The sequence below is a fragment of the Telopea speciosissima genome, chromosome 4, assembly GCF_018873765.1.
Source record: "Telopea speciosissima isolate NSW1024214 ecotype Mountain lineage chromosome 4, Tspe_v1, whole genome shotgun sequence".
Taxonomy (NCBI): Eukaryota; Viridiplantae; Streptophyta; class Magnoliopsida; order Proteales; family Proteaceae; genus Telopea; species Telopea speciosissima.
Genome location: NC_057919.1, coordinates 46,561,707 through 46,580,099, shown reverse-complemented (window position 1 = coordinate 46,580,099; position 18,393 = coordinate 46,561,707). Strand labels below are relative to the sequence as shown.

At 39.2% G+C, this 18,393-nt stretch overlaps 2 protein-coding genes across 2 annotated transcripts in view; both read right to left on the bottom strand.

Moving 5' to 3' along the window:
• Positions 1–152: 152 nt before the first annotated feature.
• LOC122659346 lies at positions 153–722 on the bottom strand. The gene is made up of 2 exons (XM_043854466.1): positions 465–722; positions 153–413 (listed from the first exon to the last, which is right to left on the bottom strand). Exons 1-2 carry the CDS (start codon positions 720–722, stop codon positions 153–155), a joined length of 519 nt encoding a protein of 172 aa, XP_043710401.1.
• Positions 723–3,016: 2,294 nt separating this feature from the next.
• The window catches only part of LOC122660442 (dehydrogenase/reductase SDR family member 7), a 56,797-nt gene continuing 41,420 nt past the window's right edge, over positions 3,017–18,393 (bottom strand). The window contains exons 10-11 of the mRNA XM_043855752.1: positions 3,527–3,610; positions 3,017–3,112 (exon numbers count right to left, since the gene is read on the bottom strand). Coding sequence (XP_043711687.1) covers positions 3,041–3,112; positions 3,527–3,610 — 156 coding nt within the window. The 3' untranslated portion in view covers positions 3,017–3,040. The remainder of the gene's footprint in view (positions 3,113–3,526; positions 3,611–18,393) is intronic.

The following is an 18,393-nucleotide window of genomic DNA, read 5'->3' as shown; positions in this document are numbered from 1 at the left end:
TCAGCAACGCTCCTCCTTTCTTTGTTGTATCGATGATATTTACCTTTCTTGAAAAATCTTGAATTCCCTTTCTTTGTTCCACTTCCAGACGCTCCTTTGTTCTCAGTCAGGTTTGCACTCTCAATAGTCATCTTCTTCATGTTTCCTTCTTCTTATGCGCAGATAGATATCAGTTCTTTCATGGTCCATTTGTCCTTCTGAGCAGCATTTGCAGACTTTATATTTACATACACATCTGGGAGAGATTTAAGTGCAAGATGCACCAAAAGTTCTTCTATAGGCATCCCAAGATCCCTCGACTTGTTCGCAGTGTAAGCCATATTCAGTAAATGTTCTCTGACACTCTCAGCACCATTGAATACAGCCGACGTAATTTGATTCGTTAGATCCCCTTTCTCAGCCTTCTGAGACACCTAAAAAACAGCCTTTATCTCATTCAGAAACTCTGTGGTTGTATCTTTTACTTCAACGCTATCACGTAACAACTCAGGAATGGATTTCTTCATAACTAGTATGCACTTCCAATTAACTGTCATCCACTTTTTCATCTTAACTCTCTCAGCATTCGTACTCACATCCGTCGGATCACCAGGTTTTGGTTCTCGAAGAGCCATATCAAGATCGAGCAGTCCCAGATTAATTTCTAGGTCCTCTACCCATCTCTTGTAATTGTTCCCAGAAAGAACAGGAATAGATGCCAAAAGACTATTTGGGAGAGACATCCTGTGGGAGAAAATTCATTCATGCAGCTAAACAAGGATATATATACACATTCCAACAACAACATGATCATATTAAATCAGCTAGCAAATGCAAACAATTCGCACAAACTATTAGCAAACACAAACAATGATCATCATCACATTGCATCTTGCCCTCTCGGGTGAAATGCACACGTCTTTATCGCACCGCAAGTACAACGAGAGAGCAACAACTTTCGAAAATCTCCATCCACCTTTGGGTGATGGAGAAACCCCTAGGTTATGCACCTCAATTTCATAATGATTTATCGCACTGCAATTACCGCGAGATGTAGATGACTTTCGAAAATTTTCCTCCACCTCTGGGCGGTAAGAAAACCTCTAGGCTACGCATCCCAAAATCTTTGACTACACTATCTTTGGATGGACACACTGCCTTTCCATGAAAAGATCAGTAGTTTTCAGAAATCCTAGCACCTTTGGGCAACTGGAACCCTTAGACCACTATCCCTTCCAACCTATGTGCATATCATCTCGTCAATCTTTGTAACATCGCCTTTGGGTTAATGTCACCTATTCCGCTGCCTTGACAGAACCATAAAAGGATTCGATGGGCCACTTTGGTGGATCACCATTTTACCCTCTCATAATTCCTCAACCTGACATGCAACAATATATGTGGAAGTAAACACATCGATCGTCCATAATGTGTTGTGATATACACATCCAAGTGGCAATGGTCAACCTAAAATAGTCTGGTGTCGAAATTTTTTTCTATATATATATTATTTTTTTATTTCTCTGCTTCAAATTTTTTATTTTCTTACAACAAGAATGTAAAAAAAATAGGGGTTATGTACATTGCATGGTGATCAATTAAATATCTTCTCCATCCATTCCCAGTTTTGAGTACGACTTGGAACTCCCATTCATGGGGACGTAGTAGATCATCTTTTGTAGATGACATCTTTTCCTACCCAACCCACCTGCTGTACCCATACATGCTCCCAGAGACGCCATATCATAGTGGATCAGTGGGTAGCTTCTTCACAGTTTGGTGACCCAGATCCTAGGATAGGTTACCTTCAGCATGTTGATGATGCAATGTACATGGCCACTGTGGATGACTACACTCGTTTCTTCTCCCATACTATGACGTGGTATTCATTTGTCCTATAGTCGGAGAACAATGTATGTCGGCTCCATCGGACTATGAGTGGGGTCGATCTTGAACGTCGGAGTAATTATTATTAAAATATTTGTAAACATTTGAGTCACTAGATGACTACTTGACTTGTATTGGACTAATGGGGATATTGTCATATTGATATCATCTTCTTAACTTGTTATTTACTTATTGTACTCATGGTACTAAATCTCGTTTCGGTGTTTCGGTCTGACCGAAATTTCCGAGATACCGAAATTTCGTCGAAATATGGTATTTTTCTGTGGGTGTAAAATGCCAAAAATGTCCGAGATTTCCGAAACGAAATTTCGTCGAAATTTCATTGAAATTTCTGAAATATTCGAAATATTGCATTTTTTCATTTCGGACTTGCGTTTCGTTTCGGACAGGTCGAGATACTCGAAATATTCGATATCTCGACTGAAATTTCGCGAGTTTTAGTACTATGATTGTACTTAATATTATAACTTAAGTTATGACTTATGAGTCATTCACTTTATGTTTCCAACTTCCAAATCAATTTACTTGTTTATTTTGCTTATTAATCATTAGTTTATTATGTCCTCTAGTACTTAAAGTCTTAAACAATGTGTATGTGTAATTAATTAAGTTATACATTAGGATTCGACCGTACATTGCCAATCAATGGTGCAAATCCAAAACACCACTTTGGGTGGCTATGTTTGTAATTTGAACATTTAAATGTGTTTATATAGCCTAAAATAGGATTTCCATGAAGTTTCAGGCCTTAACTTGTCTTAAAACCCACCGAAATGACCTACCGAAACATAACAGAAAAATGCAAAATTTCAACCGAAATATCTGAAATTTAGGATATTTCGGTCAACCCGAAACACCGAAACGAAACGAATTTTCAAACTATGGATAGAAGCACTTGATCATATAAATTATGCACATTTTATTCGTTTAACACACACGCATAATATATATGCCCACCAAAAAGTTAGACCAAAATTTCCGAATGCAATGCCCGATAATCTATTTTGGTCCCTTGACCGAAATGGCCACTAAAACAAAATTTACAACTAAGATATGCATGGAACAAGAACAACAGAAGGACAGCCCACATTGATAACAAAAAATGAATCATAAACCAATTTCTACAGTCTGACATGATTCATGTTTCAAAGTCTCATACCTTGTCCATAAGCCAGAATCCAATGGTAGGCATGTACTGCACCAAATACATGACAGCAAGTACAGGCTGCAAAACAGAAGCACAAATTTGACATGCAGACAAGATTAGATGTCATATACATAATCGTGTGCTGTATTCAGAAATCAGCCTAATTTGGAGGCACAATGGATCACACCCTCAGTCAAAGGACGGAAAGGTGCATTATCATTCAATGTTAAATGAGATTTCAGAAAAAGCAGGCAGTCAAACAAAATGTAGTATACAATTCACTATAAATGAGATAAGTGAGATCCTAGATTTGGTTGAAATCATTACTTTGTGCCCCATTTTCTTCAGGTGATAGAGTCGAATAAACTCACTGGCAGAAGAGGAAATTCTATCTTTTGTATTGCTTACTCAAGAATTCTAGCACTGATTGATTCTAACTTCCAAAAACAAGCATTATTCTTGAAAACTAAAGCTATTTAATTAAACAAATACCTGATTCGAGATCCAAGCCTCCTTTAGCCCATGTGTTGCCGCAATGATTGTCAGCTCTGCACACCTTTCTGATGACAAACGCTTCTGCAAAAGGCAAGCAGGACTTTATCTGAAAAGGAATATAGAACCCAAGTTGCTACATATCTCATCATGTCACCTCAATTACTGAAGACCATGTCTATACCACTAACCTGTTCTGATATAATTTGAACAGAAACAATTCATCACATAAAGTGGGGAGGGGGGACAGAAATGTTTGCCTTCCATGAGTATGATATTTCACGGGAAGACTGCTAGTTTCAATGTGTTCATCCCATTCTCCAACTACCATAAGATACTGAGAGAATGGTGGACTAAAATAGGGAACTAGTTGTACCGCATAGAACCCTCTCCAAGGGCAGGGGAAGGCTGCTAGTTTCAATGTGTTATTTTTTATTGACAATTTATTTCTCTCATGCATGCAAAAAGTTTTTAACATAACAAATAAGCATATAGCTCACACCATGGTTTTAAAACTTGATGAATTGACTCTAATTAGACGCAGAGAGGCTTTTGACATAGACTTGGCTAGTTGGCTCCCAAATCATCACAAACAATAAAATTAGATATTATTCAATGGAATTGAGTCATGATTTAAATTCTTACAGAACATCCTCTTTTGCCTAATTCTTTGATTTCCCTTGAAATTTTGAATATTGTTACTGCCCATAACCATAGTTGTCCAGCCGACAAGGCGACCCAAGGCATTGAAGGGATGTCTAGGCAACAAGGTGCCCGCCTAGGAGTTGCTTACGCACTAGGAGTGTCAATATCAGGCCCGCACTGGTAGAACCAACCTGTCCTGACCGGTGAAAGCCCGAAACTGACACGACCGAATAATAAACATGCCGGGCTTGGGAACCGACTGATTATTATTTGGTTGTTCCCAGTGCATCGCATTAGACAGACAGTCGCCCAACTGGGACAACCGAAACCTATAACAGTATAACTTACATATTAAAGAATAGATAGATATAGATAAATATAATAATACATTATCTTCATCTCTTTTTATCTGTCTCCATAATTTTACACATTACCACCGACTAACATTTAATTTTAAATTTAACACCATGGCTCCATTTCTCCATTATTTATACATAACATCACTTCTCGTCTTCTCTCCCATTATTTGGTAACTTGGTGTTCTGGTCTGCAAATCGCAGGCCGCAAGGTGAGCTTTCTGAGAAAGCCTATTTAACAGAAGAGATCACAGAAAAAAAAAAGCCACATCTCTTGACCGCTTTACTGTTTGTCCTTGTTTTCTAAAACCCTAATACCTTTTCAAAAACCCTATAGTCTCGCTCGGTTATCGGAATTCGTCTTAATTGGGGATAATTTCCAGCGGTTTTTCATCAGATTTGTTGAGATCTGATCAGATATTGAGTCAATACTTTTGGGGTTGCATGATTTCCTGCCTGAAGATTGGATGCTTCAGGCAATGAACGATGGATTCTCGTCAACGACTCAGAAAAGGTGTGTTTTGTTGCAGTTTGATTATCCCTGGTTTTGTCGATTAAAGAATCTCGTTTTTTCTGATCTCTGTCAATCAAAGTTGTGGTCTTTTCGCTATGTTTTAGTATTTTGATTGAAGCTTTGAAGATTTTGTAAATGGTATTCGAATTTCTAAGGTTCTTTGGTTCTTTCTATGGTATTCGAGAGTTTAATCACTGGAAGTTCCTTCATAACGTATAGAACCTGCCCGTTTAGTCCGAACAGTGCTAACCCGATTAAAAACTGGTAACCGACCGACCGATTATAATTGTGTCCATGCCTGCCCTATGCAGGCCCGACTCTTATTCAGGTGGTCACGGTGCAAGCAATACAATTGGTGTGGTCCAGTAAGGCCTGACCGGGACCGACCGGTTGACACCCCTGCTAGGCGCCCTAGGCGTATAGTATATGAATATAGGTAATATAGCAATGGTTATTACATATAATTATGTTTATATGCTACATAGAAGCCATATCAATAAAATATGATTATATAATACTAATAATAACCAACTATGAGAAACTCAGCATATAGTAAACAAAGTATATGATGTTATAATATAAGCATATTAATAGAAAAACAAAGTAATAAACATAAATCAACATACACTCATGAAGTGTTAACAAGGTGTGTTGTCGCCTTAGACCCCAAAAAAAGCCTGGACACCTAGGCGACACCTTGACAACTATGCCCATAACCTTACATATTCATGTAGTAGCTCACAAGTCGGCGAATTAATGACATATGAGACAGAAAGAGTCAAATATTCTGAACCTGATGTTGCAGGTACTCACAGAATGACCAAGAGGAAGTGACATACTGACACCACCACAAAAGAAAGTCTTAAGGAGCATTCAAAGAATATGGAATTTCTTTGGGAATAAGTTGTAATCCTGCAGTAAATTTTATACACAGGGAGTTTATTTGATTATTAGATTTAGACATCTGACTTAGGGTGCATATTTTCTTTCCTTTTTCTTGGAATAGGGGTTAGTCTATTCCAGGCCATCACGTGGGGAGAAGGGAAAGTTGGTTATTAGTTTTGAATTAACGTTTCTATCACTGTCAGTTGTCACACATGCTTTTCTGCTATAGATTATGGATTTCAACTACTGTTGATGAGATTCCGGGGTTAAAAAACCCTATTTAGGTTTGCTATGAGCCTATGACCCACCTAAGTAATAGAAGACACAAATCAAGAGCTGAGTGGCAAAACAGTAAATATTTTGAAGTTAAAAAGCATAATGGCAGAATTGCAAATAAACTGAAATTTATAATAGGATGGCAGGGCTGTAAATAAGAGGAATCTTAAAGGGCATGTTAGCCAAAAGATAAGGGAGGGACATAATAGGGAATATGATTTATTATAAAGGGTCGAACTTGGAACAAAATTAAAATAAAGGACTAAAGGGAGTAAAGACAAAGGGAGAGGTAATATTGGACATTAATAAATAAAACTTAAAATAGAGAGATGAAAAGTATCATCTTCAAGCTTCGATCACAGTGGGGGTTAGGATAGATTCCAAGTGAGAGAACTCACTTGTATGGCCATGGTTTGGCTTGAAATTCCTGGTAGGGAATCAATTCACCAAAACCCATTGATTCCAGGCAGATTTAGTTCCAACTGTCAACTGTCGATTGACTAGTGAAGTCTGAAATCATGGACTGGCGGTAACAGTACCAGCAAGTTGCAGGCTTGGTTCTCACTATTGAAGGGATCTTAAAAGACAGAGATTAAAAGTATGGAGTCGCCCAAGGGTAGGAACCAACCTCCCAAAGTTCCAGAGAGAAAGGGAAGAGAGTCAGGGAATCGGGGAGATCAACGGATGACTAGGTATGACTGTAGGTAACACCAAAGCAGGGAAGGGAAAAGACATCAAGAACAACGAAGGGAAACAGTGCGGGAAGGAGAGAAAAGAAGGTAGAAAATATTTAGCTGACAGAGGGCAAGGAATGAATCGATGGGGAAGAGGGAGGAGAAGAGAGAAGAATTCCGCAGCCACAATTACGCTGCACTCACAGTGCGCAAACTAAATAAACTTTCTACTCCAAAATCTAAATTCTGTCTTTGATTACTGGTATATAAAGAGAAGAAATAAAACAAACAAAGACTCCTATTCCAACTCTAAAACTAAAATAGAGTTCAAAACTAACTAGCCAATCTCCTACAGCTCTATCAACCAAATAAAATAATAAAAGAAAATAATCCAAAAAAGTAAATAAGTACTGCCAGTCCTTATTAAACAAAAACTCCAAGTTGGCTCGGTTCCATTTGGATTTGGGTTTCCAAAACCAGTCGTATTGGTCCAAGCACTCTAGAGCCACTGCATCAACTCTCCTCTTCTAAAAAGAACTTGACTCCATTGAGTTTGGATAAGGACATAGGAGAAGGAATGTACCCGCAATCTTCTTGAGCTTAATTTTGAGGAGATCTTCAGCGGGAAGAAACTTCATTTCTTTGTTACAGTGCTCGAAAGAGTAGGAATTCACATACCCATAATGTTGTCTTCATATCAAACAGCCTTGGTAGACCAAGAAAAATGTGACAGACCTACAGAGGGAGGACGCCATATATAGTATCCACGAACCCACCAATAGAGTATGTGAGCAAATACCTATCAGTAATCTTGAGATTAGTGTTGGGATTTGGATGTGACTGCCTACAATCCAAGCTTACGAATAGCATCTTCAAAGACGATATTAGTACAACTACCTCCATCAATCACCATACTACATAATTGTGAATCTAAAAAAAAAAAATCACCATACTACATAATTGGTCATTGCACTTCATGCTGGTCTAGAAGCTACTGTTGCGACACCAATCTTCATCTTCACAGACCTTGTGAGTGGCCAAAACAGGACGAAAAACATAACAAGGTTGTCACTCCCCATCACTCTTATTGTCGTTGCCTCCACCCGGCTCACGCTCTGCCTCCAAATTAACTGTCTCAATATTAAGTTGCTCTTCTGAAAGGTATAAAAATCCTTATCAATATAAGCTACCAAACGGTTGGTAGTGGTGGTGGCAAGTAATGTGGCGGCAGTGGCAATGAAGGTGGCGGAGGTGTAACATGAGATGGGCCCTGTGGGACAAAGTTGGAAGAATCCTCAGACTGCATGGGACTCTTTCATTTCCTTTATCTGAAGTCAACAGTCAATCAATGGAAGCTTGTATAGATGCCTACATAGTCTGGATGGAATTGACAATTGTGTTGAGGGTATCAACATGATCTGTGAGGTTATCAATTTTTGTACTGGTTTCATCTTTATAGGAGTTGACTTGTTAGAGAACCTCACTATTGGCCACCATGGTTAGAATATGGAGGGATTTTGGCTCTGATACAAAATTGATGCGATCCCGGGGTTCGAAAACCCTATTTCGAAATGGGCCCCACCCAAGTAATAAAAGATTCAAATCAAGAGCTTAGTGGCAAAACAATAAATTTTTTTAAGTTTATAAGAGTAATGGCAGAATTGTAAATAAACTGAAATATATAATTAGGGTTGTAAATAAGAAGCGTAAAGGATATGTTAGCCATAAGATAAGCAAGGGACATAATTGGGAATATGAGTTATTATAAGGGGACAAACTTGGAACAAAGTTAAAATAAAGGACAACAGGGAGGGATAATATTGGGAATTAATAAATAAGACTTAAAATAGAGAGATGAACAGTATCATCTTCAAGCTTCGATCACAATAGAAACCAATGGAAGTCAGGATAGATTCCAAGTTCTCTCGTACGGTCACAGTTTGGCCTGAAATTCCAGGTAGGGAATCGATTCACCTAACCCCATTGATTCCAGCAAGATTTAGTTACAATTGCCAACTGTCAATTGAATAATGAAGTCTAAAATCATGGACTGGTGGTAACAATACCAGCAAGTTGCAGGCTTGGTTCTCACTATTGAAGGGATCTTAAAAGACTGAGATTAAAAATATGGAGTCACCCAAGGATAGGAACCAATCTCCCAAAGTTCCCAAGAGAAAGGGAAGAGAGTCGGGGAGACCAATGGAGGATTAGGGTAGAAACCAAACTCCCAAAGTTCTAGAGAGAGGGAAGAGAGTGGGGAGATCAATGGATGATTAGGGATGACTGTGGGTAACACCAAAGCAGAACAGGGAAAAGACACCAAGAACAACAAAGGGAAACAGTGCGGGAAAGAGAGAAATGAAGGTAGAAATATTTACCTGACAGAGGGAAAGGAATGAATCGATGGGGAAGAGGGAGGAGAAGAGATTAGAATTTCGCAGCCACAGTCACGCTACTCTCACAGTAAGCAAACTCAATTCACTTTCTATTCCAAAATTTTAAAATTTCTCTTTGATTACAAGTATAAAGAGAAGAAATAAAACAAAAACTCCTATTCCAACTGTAAAACTAAAATAAAATGCAAAACTACCTAGCCTATCTCCTATGACTCTATCAACCAAATAAAGACTCCTATTCCAACTGTAAAACTAAAATAGAATGCAAAACTACCTAGCCTATCTCCTATGACTCTATCAACCAAATAAAATTGTTAAAGTATTGGTCTATAGGGGTCCTGGACCGCTATTGGACCTAGTTGTTGTGTTAGGTTCAACCGAGAGTTAGTAGGAGTGTTCTAGCTTAGTTATGTTTCTATTTTCAGTTTCCTTTTCTTTCTAGGTTTTATTATTTGATTGTAACTAGGATTATTTATTTACTTTTAATATAAATAAAGAGTTTTCTGTACAAAGATAGTTACACGGACTTGTTCTATCGCTGGACGGTTCTTCACCATGCTCTTCTCTCCATCGTCTCTCTCTTTCTCTCCTCGTCTCTGGTTGGTGACTGATTATTGAAGTTCTTACCATCTTAAAAAAATAATAAGAGGAAATAACCCAAAGAAGTACATAATTGCTACCACCCCTTATTAGGCCAAAAACCGAAGTTCGCTCTGTTCCGTTTAGGTTTAGGTTTCCAAAGATGGTCGTACTGGTCCAACCACTCTAGGGCCACTGCGTCAACAGAATTGGTGCAGAATTCTCTGTTGATTTAAATTAAACTTTCTTGTAAGATCTTCCATTCTTAACCTAGTTCCAGATGATAGAGAAGTTTTTTCTATTCTGTAGATAAATCGAAACTACAGTGCCATCACTGAACGCTACGGTACAGATTCCAGTTGCTCGGTTTTGACAAATGTTTGGGGTTGAAATTGCTATGATTCTATCCATAAAGTTCGTTTGATTCTATTATTTAACTCTAATCTCTCCTAAAATAGAGCTTTGCATGTGCTGGTTGGAGTTAAATTTACTTTTTATACCTGATTGCTACCTACTACAACATTGATCTTTGCTGAATTTTATTAATTTTTTTGGTGGCTTTTTCTACCAACTGATGAATGATTTTGGGAGGGGCATGTGGTAGTTATATATTGATGAAGCTTGGCTTGATTTGGAATCCTATTAGAATTTTCACAAATTTATGATTGATTATTAGTCTGCTCCAAGTTATTGTTACCAGTGGCAGAGATTGGTTTGTTTCCTATTCATGGGACCATAACCCACATGCAGATTGGTTTGCTTCCTGTCCTGCATCATCTTGTCTGTTTGTGCATTTGACTATAACTTCCTACTCCTAAAGATAGACCAAGATCCAAAGTATTCTAATCAAGTAAAAGGAGGCATTTTGCAAGGACCGAGTTTTCCTTCACCCACGGTGAAGAGAGAATCTCTGAATCCCCAGGCTCTGGTGGTTGGAAAGAACTCCTGGAATAGTGCCAAGGGCATTTCGAACTTCATACAATAGGGGAGGCAGAGGGAATAATGACACCCCAATGGCTAGATTCTTGTCACCCACGGTGAAGAAAAATGTTCTCCAATTATCAAAATACCCACAGTAATGCACAACAGCCACAGGAAAAGAACCAGGTTTCCACAATGACAGCAGCCTTCAAGAAGTGAAATCAACATAGCACAAGCCGAATTGGTAGTTGGAAAAGAGAGAAAGAGTGAGAATAACTTTCTGTTTGCAGCAAAAGTAAGTTCATGAAACAACAGGACACTAAAAATTTTTCTTTTTTTTTATGTAATTGGGATTTTTCAATATGTTGAAAGATGGATGGAATAGGCATTGAATTATGGATAATGTGGAAAAGTTTGATGAAAGTTTATGGGGTTTTTTACAGAGTAACAGAAAGAAGTATGTTAAAAGGTTTTATCACCCAGGGTTTAAGTGGGTATGAAAGTGCTGGAGCCTTGATTAGGTTCAAGTTTAATAGATATGTGATGGAAGTAGATGGATGGATGTGTAATGGTAAAAATAATGAAAAAACAAGCTGGAGAGGTTTGCTGCTTACATAATAGAAGAGTTCCTTCTATTCTATTGCCTTGTTAAATTACGTAAGCATCAAACACTCTTCTTCTCCCTGAGGATCGGGTTATGCTTTGTTAGCATTGTTGTCCTGTATTGTTTTTTCTTCTTCTCCTTTTATAGGGGCTTCTTGCATCTCTTTTCCCATTTTGGTAATGAATTTTGTCTTCACTCAAAAAAAAAGTGTCTTTATTTTTTTTCCAGAGAAGTATGTCCAAATAACTGTCTTGCTATGTCCATAAAAGTGTCCAACTGTTGGATTATATGGGCCAGAATACTGTGGGGGGTATTCTGGACTTTTTACTATTCTATTTCATGTACAGCCATGTCGGCTATGATAGGGACAATTCTGTCCATGTAATTTTGATTCCTTATTATAAATATATGGCTTGGGGTCTACCTTAAGACCATCCAAGCATTCACTCCTAATTCTAATCCCTCAACATGGCATCAAAGCAGGTTTGAATTAGGGAATTTCCTTCCATTCTCGATTCCCCCCCCCTCCTCCCTTTCACTCTCGATCTCTTCTTCCCACCCCCCTCTTCTGTTTTGATCTTCCCTCTCCATCATTCTCCCACTAGGGCAACACTGATGAGGTGATCGACAGATCCAGTTGCTGCCCCCCTTTACCTCATCCTATGATACAGTTTTTTGATTGATAGGGACAAGTTCTTGCTGCCTGCGATATTTGCTTCTTCAGTTTTTTTTTGGATTGCTTCCACTTCTTACCAAGGGACCAATCTACCTCATTGAAGACTGAAGAACTGCAGCAGTATTTATTTCTTTGGATCAGTTCCTATCTCCAACAAGATTGAAGACCTAGATCGATTTCTTTTCATCAAATCAGGGTTTTCTCCAAAACCCTGACAAATATTGACCTAGGAGTTTCAGGTTTCCATTGGGGCTGGTTTTTGGAGGAGTACTTCAGTCCTATTAGAAGCATACTCGATTCAAGTTTCAGCTCTATCTAGTGTTTTTTTGTCAGCAATCAGCCCTCCATCGATTTCAACAAAATCAGAGTTTTGAAAAAAACCCTGAAAAAGTCAATCTCAAGGACTTCTCTGTTAGATGCTGCTGGTTTTTTGAGACATCTCTCCCTATATTAAAAGAGGATTCTCCACCAAATTTCAGCACTTACCTTGAAGGGATTCTTGGGTTTCTCATCACACCAACTTCTCTGTGATCATGGGTGACTCAATTAATTTGACTGCAACTTCTATTGGTGATGGCCAAGGCAAATCAGAATTTCATACCTTTCCTCCTAATCCAATCAAACTGGATGGTTCTAATTACTTGCTTTGGTCTCGGTCTGCTTCCTTTGCCATTGCTGGCCTTGGCCTTACTGGTCACATTAATGGCACCACTGTTATGCCAACTGAGACTGGTCATGCTCAAGAAAGATGGCTTGCCAACAATGGTGTTCTCATGTCCTACCTGATTGGTTCTATGACTTCAGATCTGCAACATAATTTTCTTCTCCTTGATACAGCCTCTCAGATTTGGGCTGCTTGCAAGGAAACTTACTGGCAGCTTGGCAATGATGCCCAAGTAAATGAACTTGGGAAGAAGGTGCTCCACACTACTCAGGGAGAATTTTCAGTTTCCAAATACTATGCTACTCTACGCAGTCTGTGGCAACAATTGGACCACTTCTCTGATTTCCACCCTACTACAGTTGCTGACATTGCTTCATATAAGAAACATGTGGACAAGATCAGTGTGTGATTTTTTGGCTGGTTTAAATGTGGAGTATGACCAGATTCGTGTTTAAGTGTTGGGCCGTAAACCTTTTCCCACACTTGAACAATCCTATGCCTTAGTGTCCTCTGAGGAAAACTGTAGGGCTGCTATTCTGCACCCACCTATTACTGACAGATCAGCCCTCAAGGCTGCTGCCCCGGCTACTCTTACACCTGTTGGCACTGCTTCTCTTGGTGATTCTACTACAGGGACTGTTGTTTGTGAGCACTGTCACAAACCCTACCACACCAAAGAGAAGTGCTGGAAACTTCATGGGAAACCAGCTGACTTTGAAGAAAAAAGGGCTGCTAAGACAAAGACAAAGCTAAAGAACAAGGCTCATCACATTGAGACTGTTACTACAGCCCCTGCTACTGACATTGGTCTATCCCAGGATGATCTACAAGCATTCCTACGTGTGCTAAGCACTTCCGCTGCTACTGCCTCTACTACATCTGCTGATACTGCCAACTCCGCTGCTCCTTCAGGTTCACACTTTGCCCGGTCAGGTATTCCATTTAGTGGTCACTGTGCTTATGTAGCTTCCCATCCTTGGATCATAGATTCTGGAGCTACAAATCATATGACCGGTTCCTCTAGTCTGTTCCATCGTTATTCTCCCACTTTTGGGAAAGACAAGGTCAAAGTAGCTTATGGTTCCCTTTCCTCCAGATCTGGAAAAAGAATCATTAACTGTACTTCTTCTCTTCCTTTGTCCTCTATTTTACATATTCCTAATTTTACTACTAACCTTCTTTCTATTAGTAGTATTACTCGTGATCTTAATTGCAAAGTAACTTTTTTTCCTTCCCATTGTGTTTTTTAGGATCTGGACTCTGGGAAGACGTTGGATTGGGTAAAGTACATAGTGGATTGTACTTGCTTAAAGATGGTCGTCCCTCTCCACCCCCATTAGCTTCTCTGCTACCTCAGAACTCCTTGGTCTCTTCTGAACTTTACCAATGGCACTTTAGATTAGGTCACCCTCCATTAGGAATTTTAGCACATTTATTCCCTAGTTTGGTCACCCTATGTACTAATGATGATTTTTTTTGTGAGGCTTGTGTTCTGGCCAAATAGGCACGATCAACTTATTCTTTAACAAATAAAAGGAGTTCTTTTTGTTTTCAATTGGTGCATTTTGATGTTTGGGGTCCTAGTCGTAAAACATCTCGTTCCGATCACCAATGGTTTGTTTCTTTTATTGACTGTCACTCTTGGCACACATGGGTGTATCTTTTACAAACAAAAAATCAAGTTTTTGAGTGTTTTCGGCATTTTCATAAAATGGTCCAAACTCAGTTCCAAGCTACTCTCAAAATATTGAGAAGTGATAATGGAACCAAGTATAAAGAATCTCCATTTCAAAACTATCTAACTGACCATGGTATTGTTCACCAGATCAATTGTGTTGATACCCCTACCCAAAATGGTGTGGCAGAAAGGAAAAACCGCTACTTGTTAGAGGTGGCCAGGGCTTTGATGTTTGCTAGACATGTCCCATCTTAGTATTGGGGAGATGTTGTCCTCATTGCTGCCTATCTCATCAATAGGCTACCTTCCCGGGTTCTTAACTCTCATAGTCCAGCTGAAGTTTTACTGGGGAATTCCTCCTTTTTTGTTACTCCCAAAGTGTTTGGTTGTATGTGTTATGCTAGAGATACAAAATCTCCAGGCAAACTTGAACCTAGGGGGTTACGTTGTATTTTCTTGGGTTATTTTCCAACCCAGAAGGGTTACAAGTGCTACCACCCCCCTTCCCGCCGTACTTTGGTCAGTATGGATGTTATTTTTCATGAGACCGTTTCCTATTATTCTTCACCACTTCTTTAGGGGGAGAGTTCTAGTGAAGATGTGCTGTCTTTTCAGGTTCCTCCTCTTGAGGTTCCTCCTTTTCTAACCCCTACGGCTGTTGTCCAGCCACCTACGGCTGCTGTCCAGCCTCCTACGGGTGCTGCCCAACCTCCTTTGACTGCTGCCGAATCTCCCTTGGCTGCTGCCCAACCCCCTCTGGCTGTTCCCCCCTCATCCGAAGGGAGTCCTTTACAGGGGGAGACCATGGGAAAGAGTGTTGTTGATGTTCCTATTCAGGGGGAGCTGACTCCTGTCAAACGAACTATTGGTGAGTTTCAGAAGAAGATTGACAACTTCAATATGATCACCTATAAAAAGGGAAGCACCAATAGGGGGAAGCTTCAATCCACTGTAGCACCGATACCCATCGAGTTGCCGGCTCAAGATCCAGATCCTTCCTCTCCTGGTAAGCCCTCTTCCTCCGACCTACCTACTGCTTATCGCAAAGGTACTAGGACTTGCACTTTGCATCCCATATCTCGTTTTGTTTCTTATAGTTCTCTTTCTCCTTTTCGTGCATTCGTATCTTCTCTTTCTTCTGTTTCCATTCCAAAAAATTGGCAGGAAGCATCTACAGATGGAAACTGGAAGGCAGCAATGTTGGAAGAAATGAGAGCAAAATACACAAAAATAATACGTTTGTGATCAAACAAAAGGCAGATGGGACAGTAGATCGTTATAAGGCACGATTGGTTGCAAAGGGGTTCACTCAAACTTATGGAGTTGACTATTAGGAGACCTATGCACCAATGGCGAAACTCAACACTGTAAGGGTGTTATTATCTTGTGTTGCAAATCTTGGGTGGGATCTTCAACAGCTGGATGTAAAGAACGCCTTCCTCCATGGGGAGCTTGAGGAAGAGGTATATATGGATGTTCCACCAGGATTCTCTGATGACAGGACCAGGGGTAAGGTCTGTAAATTGAAGCGTGCTCTTTATGGTTTGAAGCAGTCACCTAGAGCCTAGTTTGGCAGGTTTCACAAGACTATGATTTCAGCAGGATATAAGCAAAGCAATGTTGATCACACTTTGTTCATCAGACGAGTTGGTGACAAAGTAACTATTCTCATAGTCTATGTGGATGATATTGTGGTCACTGGTAATGATGGTGATGCTATCAATAAATTGAAGCACTTCCGTGGCTGTGAGTTTGAAGTAAAGGATCTGGGGACTCTAAAATATTTTCTAGGGATAGAAGTTGCTTGACCTTCAAAGGGCATCTTTCTTTCTCAAAGGAAATATATCCTAGATCTATTGTCTGAGACTGGGTTGCTAAGTTGTCATCCTTCAGATACTCCTATGGAAGCTTCTACAAGACTTAGGGAGAAAGAGGGTGAACCTGTCGACAAAGGCCGTTATCAGCGATTAGTAGGCAAACTAATCTATCTCTCTCACACACGACCTGACATAGCCATTGTTGTAAGTTTGGTGAGTCAGTTTATGCATGATCCTAATTCCTCTCACATGGAGGTAGTCCTTCGTATTTTGCGATATTTGAAGTCTGCTCCAGGAAAAAGAATTCTTCTCTCCCAATGGTCATCTGAAGGTTGAAGCTTATACTGATGCCGATTAGGCTGGCTCTACTGACAAGAAAATCAATTTCTGGCTATTGTTCCTTTGAGGGTAGAAACCTTGTCACGTGGCGTAGCAAGAAGCAGAATGTTATGGCAAGGTCTAGTGCTGAAGCAGAGTTCCGTGCAATGGCACAAGGAATCTGTGAACTTTTATGGCTTAGAGGATTGTTGCAAGGTATTGGTGGTGTTGTTCATCTTCCCATGATGCTTTATTGTGATAATGAAGCAGCCCCATTAGCATTGCTCATAACCCTGTCCAGCATGATCGTACTAAGCATGTTGAGGTTGACCGACATTTCATCAAGGAGAAGCTCGAAACCGGACTCATCTATGCTGTTCCCTTTGTGAAGTTTGCTGATCAGTTAGCCGATGTGTTCACCAAGGGGCTAAGGGGCTAAGTGGCAAAGTGTTTCTTCCTATCTTAGTCAAGTTGGGCATGCACGACATATATGCTCCAACTTCAGGGGGAGTGTTTGATTATATGGGCCAGAATACCGTGGGGGGTATTCTGGACTTTTTACTGTTTTATTTCATGTATAGCCATGTCGGCTATGATAGGGATAATTCTATTCATGTAATTTTGATTCCTTATTATAAATATATGACTTGGGGTCTATCTTAGACCATCCAAGCATTCACTCCTAATTCTAATCTCTCAACACCAACACACCATGTGGACATGGGAGAAGTTTTCAAGTAGATGTGTTAGACAAATAACAAACATGGTTCTAAATCTCGACCAAGACGAGATAAGCTACGACTTTAAAAAATCCCTTAACTCAACAGCCGACAGGTTTCGACCAGTTTTGACCAAGATATTGGTAATTTTGCAAGTTTCAACACTTTATGCCCATCGAAACTTAAGGAAACCTGGCTCTAAACCAGGATAAACACTTATTTATGCCTAATATCATTTAAGTAAATGTTTTCATTTACTTAAGATATTATTCATAAATAAGCAAATACCCCCCCTATTTGAATCAAATAAAAATAGTTAAAAAATAAATTACAAAAGGATAAAAAGTCAACCCCCCAAATCAAGAACAAAAACTGGATTTTCGGCGGTAGGTGCAAATTTCAACCTTTAAATGTTGGGGGTTTTCTCATATCTAAAATTTCAAAAATCTTAATATGGTAAAACATTGCTAAAAATCAAAAGTGTGGTAAAATATTCATTTGCTTTGATATTTAAAAAAAAAAATCTTTCAAAGCGATTTTGACACCATTCGCGCACACCAAATTAAGTTTAACCAGTACATAACTCCTTCAATATAAATCAAATTTAAACAACATTGGATTTGTTGGAAAGTTTATCACGCTGTCAAAATCGCTCTGAATGAAAATATTTTTTTTAAATATCAAAACATATGAATATTTTACCACACTTTTGGTTTTTAGTAATGTTTTACCATATTAAGATTTTATGGAATTTTTAGATATGAGAAAAACCCCAGCATTTAAAGGTTGAAAATTGCACCTACCACCGAAAATCCAGTTTTTGTTCTTAACAACTTGACAACTATGATTCTTAGTACACTGTGTGTACACTAGTAAACTTGGGTCAATAACCACAAGTACCATTTTGAGTGTTTTTTTTTTTTCGGGTGAAAATATTTCATGCATTATGTTTAGAAAGTAACAAATAGGCTGTATACAAAAACCAGAACAAAAAAAGCATTTCTAGGCCTTGAAACCACCAACTCGAGATGACTGGGAAAAAATTCCCTGATTTCAACCAGGTTTCGACCATATCTTGGTTTCTGACTGGTCGAAACCGAGTTTTAGAACCTTGATCATAAACAGGACCTTCAAACGTAGGTGAG

What these genes read in the sequence shown, in the direction of transcription:
- LOC122659346 (XM_043854466.1), bottom strand. Translation starts at nt 722, where the DNA reads ATGTCTCTCCCAAATAGTCTTTTGGCATCTATTCCTGTTCTTTCTGGG. An exon ending in TGTTACGTGATAGCGTTGAA is followed by an intron (nt 414 to 464) that starts GTAAAAGATACA and finishes GCTGTTTTTTAG; the next exon opens with GTGTCTCAGAAGGCTGAGAA.